The sequence below is a fragment of the Saprolegnia parasitica genome, assembly GCF_000151545.1.
Source record: "Saprolegnia parasitica CBS 223.65 unplaced genomic scaffold supercont2.68, whole genome shotgun sequence".
NCBI lineage: Eukaryota > Oomycota > Saprolegniomycetes > Saprolegniales > Saprolegniaceae > Saprolegnia > Saprolegnia parasitica.
This window is the reverse complement of record NW_012156462.1, coordinates 32652-37197: the sequence shown is the minus strand read 5'-3', so window position 1 is coordinate 37197 and position 4546 is coordinate 32652. Positions and strand designations below refer to the sequence as shown.

Below are 4546 nucleotides of genomic sequence, written 5' to 3'. Positions count from 1 at the left end.
CTCGTGGGCACGCCCGAGTACCTAGCACCCGAAGTCCTCGCGCGCAAGGGCCATGGCACCGCCGTCGACTGGTGGGGCCTCGGCATGGTGCTCTTTGAGATGCTCACCGGCATGCCGCCGTGGTATACGCGGAATCGTCAGGACCTCTACGCCCGCATCCGCGATGCGCCGCTCGAGATCCCGCACTATGTCAGCCACGAAGCGGCGTCGCTCATCCGCGCGCTTCTGCACCGCGACCCGGACAAGCGGCTCGGTGGCTTGAAGGGCCATGGCGCCGCCAACGTCAAGGCGCATCCGTTCTTCGCGAGCGTCGACTGGGACGGCCTTCTCTGGGCCGAGCCGCCGTTCCACCCGAATGCCAAGAAGGACGACGCGGATACCTCCAACTTTGAAAAAGAGTTTACGGAAATGCCGGTCCACACGCCCGTGAGTCTCAACCCTGTCTCGGCGCAAGCCATTCCCAAGAGCATGTTCAACGGGTTCACGTACGAAGCGCCGTCCGTCTCGCTCGGCTCCAACTCGTCGCAGTCCAAAGTCGAAGCGGCGACCGCGCAGCCGTTTATATAGTCGATCGTAGTACATACTAACTACACTGCTATCGTAATATCAATCGTCTTCTTGTTTCTGCCTTGCCCGCCGTATTATCGTAAATGGAGACGTCAGAAAAAAAGCAACCGAGGGGCCGCAGGGTCGACGCTACTACAGAACACGAACAACAACCTACTGTCTCCAGCTCCTCGCCCAACACGAGTGGCCGCACCCTTGTGTCCCGCGGATCGCGCTCCTGCCTCCGCTTGCCGAAATCAAGTTCCTCAACCGAGAGTACACAACCATTCTGCGGCAACGATGATCCTGCGCCTTTTTGTCAACGACCAAAGGTCGGTTGCACTGCTGGATCCGTGATCGTGAATGGTATTTGTACGACGACGTTCGTCCATTAAGTTGATAGATCGTCGGCCAAACGAGCGTGGAGGACGACGGGAATGGCGGTGCGACTCGATGGTACGTACGAGTACCCGGTCGGTGGCTCCAAGTGCGCGCCAGGTGGCTTCCATGTACTGCGAGATGCAACGAAAGACGTCGTTCGTGATCGACTTCCAGCGTGTGACGACGGCCATAAAGCGAACGCGATACTACGACGATTCATCAATTCTTCACCGCAAAGACACAATATCCATATTGTAGACCGTGGCGAGGTCGGTGTCGGCGTCGTCCATGTACGTTTGGAGCCAGAGCAGCGTAAAACGTCCGACCTCGGTCAAGATGTCGGTCGTTCTCGTGAGCGTGGCCCAGACACCGCGACGTGGCTCGCGTCTTGCCCAATCACGTCAAAGACGTCGTCACTAGAACGTCACGGCTGGCGGCCGCGTCGTGAGCCAATGCGGCAACTCGGCCGTCGACATGGCATTCAAGCGTGTGAGAAAGGCTGTTGCCGTGTGCCACGTAAAGAGAACGAGGCTGTTGTCGTCGTAGTCGTCGAGAGAGTACAAGCCTTCCAGCACCATCGCGAGCTACCAGTGTATCTCCGATGCACTGCACGGGTACGAGACGCATCGGGCCACGCCTCGTCAAACGAGCTGACGTCCAGGCGGCGGCGGTCTTGCTCGTCGGGGTGTCCATCGTCATCATCGTGTTGCTGCGTTGTTGGAAGCACATTGGAAAGTGAGGACGAAGCACGCGACGAGCAGATGCTCGGCTGTCTGGATGCCGCCCATCGCACGAGAGACTGCCACGTATCGGTGCGGTATCTTCAATGCGCCTTCCATGACGCTGATTGGTCGAGTTGCACCAATCAGCGACCGGAATTCGACCGCCCCTTCTTTCGACCTCAGCGATAGCAGGCTAGACGACCATCGTCGCTCTCGGATCTTGTATCCTGATGCTCCATCGCATCCCTGGCTCTTGGCGATCCAAGCTGGTCGGTGCTTGCATGCAATTGGTGGGCATTCGAAGCGACCTCCAAGGGTCTGTCTCTCCTCCGTTTCGAGACCTTGGTACCGACGGCATACGACTGGTGGCGACCTGCGGGTATCAGACACAAGGCCATCGACGCGTTCGCATCGCAGCAAGCAGGTGGCGCATGTTGCCCCGTCCATCTGCGTTAATCGCTGCCGAGGTTGCTAGCGAGTGACGTGGTGCGTCCAGCACCAGGAGAGACAAGAGTACGTATCTTCCACCCCGATCCGAATCACGTCGTGCCTGACGTCATCGTCCACAGCATGTCACGGCCAAGTATGGACATTAGTGCACAGACTCATGTCGGTGGGGCGGTGACCCAAGCTCTATTCGCGGGTTGTCGCCCGGCGCGTACACTGGTATACAATTCAATCAAGGACGAGCCGTAAAGTCAATCTTGATGCGTTGTGGCTTCCGGTGGTTATCTCGTCTGTCCATGTCAACACATCCACTGTCTCCGCCGACGCCGACAACCTGTACACGCGCGACTACGATCCACGAATGGTCCCATTCTCAAAAGTCTAGCCTACTCCTCGCACTATAAGTCGTCCAGGTACCGCTCGACGCACTGGCACAGCTGTCGCAGTCGCCGAAAGCCGCGCGGGACCGTCTCGAGCCGGTCTAAAATCGCCAGCTCTTGCGCCTAATACAAATCGTCCATACGACAATATCGTCCACAACACGAGCATACCTTGGTCAGTCCCGTCACGTCCGTCAGCGCAAACGTCAGCGGCTCAAACAAAACGTTCGGTGAGAGACGCCACGCGACGCCAAACCGGATTTTCCGGCGCTGCGACGTAAACTGCACGTGCAGCGTCGTGTCCGTCACCGACACCGTGTGGTCCGTCTCCAGTACGAGCACTTCCTTGTACACGCGGGCCGCGCGAAGCAGCGTCACCTCGGTCGATTGGAGCAAGGTTGGCACGTCGTCGTGTGACCGCAGCATCCGCCTCGCCGCATTCTCCAGTGCATTCGTGTCAAAGAGCACGCGCTGGAGGTCTGTCCCGAGCGCCTTGACGCCAACCGACGCGTAGTGCACCGCAAACGAAGCCGTCGGCAAGGCGGCGCTCAGATCCACGTCCAAGGCAACGTGCACGGTCGCATTCCAGACCTTGCATTGCAGCGCCAAGGCGACTGCGACGCCCGAGACGGAGAGACACTGCCATTTGGACGCGCCGGACGCGAGCTGGTACGTCTCTTGCGCGGCCTTGGTGGCATCGAGTTGCGTCGCGAGGGTCGCCGGGGACACATCCATCGACGCGTTCGCGTGACGCGCCTCGAGCGTTGCTGTCTGCGCGGCGTGCGTCGACAGGGTTTTCTGGAGACTCTCGACTTGCCGGTGGAGCGCCTGCAGCCGTCCCGTGAGCTCGGCGCGAATCACGAGTTGCTCTTCAATCGTCTCAAGCTCGGCCCGCGTCGCCTTTTCATTCGCAAAGAGCCCGTCGACAATGTGTCCTTCCTGGTCTTCCTTGAGGCCGAGCGTCGCGGTGGCGGCGTCCAGCAGTGCCTTGTCGTGCATCGCCGACTGCAACACTGGGCGCAGGGCGGTCATGCGCGCGTGTTCGAGCTTTGTGCGCCATTCGAGCCACCCACCGAGCACGAGGTACGCCTTGAGCTCGTAAAAGGTCGAGAGGCTCGACGGCAGCGGCCCGCCATGGTACAAGGCCGCGAGGTGCGTCGGCACGGGCATGCCAGACGCCGTCTCCATGACGGCGGCGAGCTCGTCAATGAAGGACGTGAGCTCGTCCTTGGCCGATGCGAGCGACGTGCGCACGTCGACTTCGTATCGCGACACTTGCTGCAGCGCCGTGACGGGGTCGCCTGCCATCGTCGTCTCGACCGACGTATGGATGCGCGCGACATCGAGCTTGGCAAACAGCGTTTCGAGGGTCACGGGCGGAACGTCCACGGGCACCACGCTGTCTGTGTCGACAAGGACGTTGTTGTTGTCATCAGCATGGTCGTCGTCGTCGTCGTCGTCTTGCATGTCGACATCGTCGAGGCTGCTGTTGAGCGAATCGTCGCTCAAATCGAGCGCCGCGGGACGGGGCAGGTCTTCGAGCGGCAAGAGCGCGTGCTTGCTGCTCTCCGACGTTTTCTTCGTCTTCTTGCCCGACGACCCGAGCTTCTCGAACCGACCGCTGAGGTTCACGACCACCGACTGTCGCCGGCGCTGGTACTCATCACCGTCGTCGTCGTCGTCCTCGTCGTCGTCGTCGTCGTCCGAGCTCATGTCCATGCGACTCCGATCCGACTCTTCCAGAATCGGCGCCAGCGTCTCCATTGACGACGGCACAAACGACGACTCTTGCGAAAACAACGACGGGTCGCTCGCCAGAGGGCCCACCGGCCCGAGATCGAGCGTCGGGTCTTGCCCGTCGTCCGTCACATTCGGCGGCGCGTTCAAGAAGGCCATCGACGCATCATCATTGTCATCGAGTCCGTCGGACGACGACGATGCTGGCATCGACAGCGTATTGTCCGCGAGCAAGTCGTCGAGGCCGTTGGTCGTCGGTGCGACCACAAGCGCCGGCGGCATCGTAAAGAACTCGCCGGTGATGTCAATGTCTTCGTCTTCCGACGACGAGTC

The 4546-nt window shown here is 60.4% G+C and overlaps 2 protein-coding genes across 2 annotated transcripts in view; both read right to left on the bottom strand.

The window, feature by feature from the left end:
- Positions 1–21: 21 nt before the first annotated feature.
- On the bottom strand, positions 22–582 carry SPRG_20980 (hypothetical protein; the record flags this gene model as incomplete). The annotated part of the gene is made up of 1 exon (XM_012350679.1): positions 22–582. One exon carries the CDS (start codon positions 580–582, stop codon positions 22–24), a length of 561 nt encoding a protein of 186 aa, XP_012206069.1.
- Positions 583–2494: 1912 nt separating this feature from the next.
- Positions 2495–4546, bottom strand: part of SPRG_20979 (hypothetical protein) — a gene marked incomplete at both ends in the record, with an annotated part of 3172 nt that continues 1120 nt past the window's right edge. The window contains 2 exons of the mRNA XM_012350678.1: positions 2495–2599; positions 2648–4504. Of these exons, the coding sequence (XP_012206068.1) occupies positions 2495–2599; positions 2648–4504 (1962 nt within the window). The remainder of the gene's footprint in view (positions 2600–2647; positions 4505–4546) is intronic.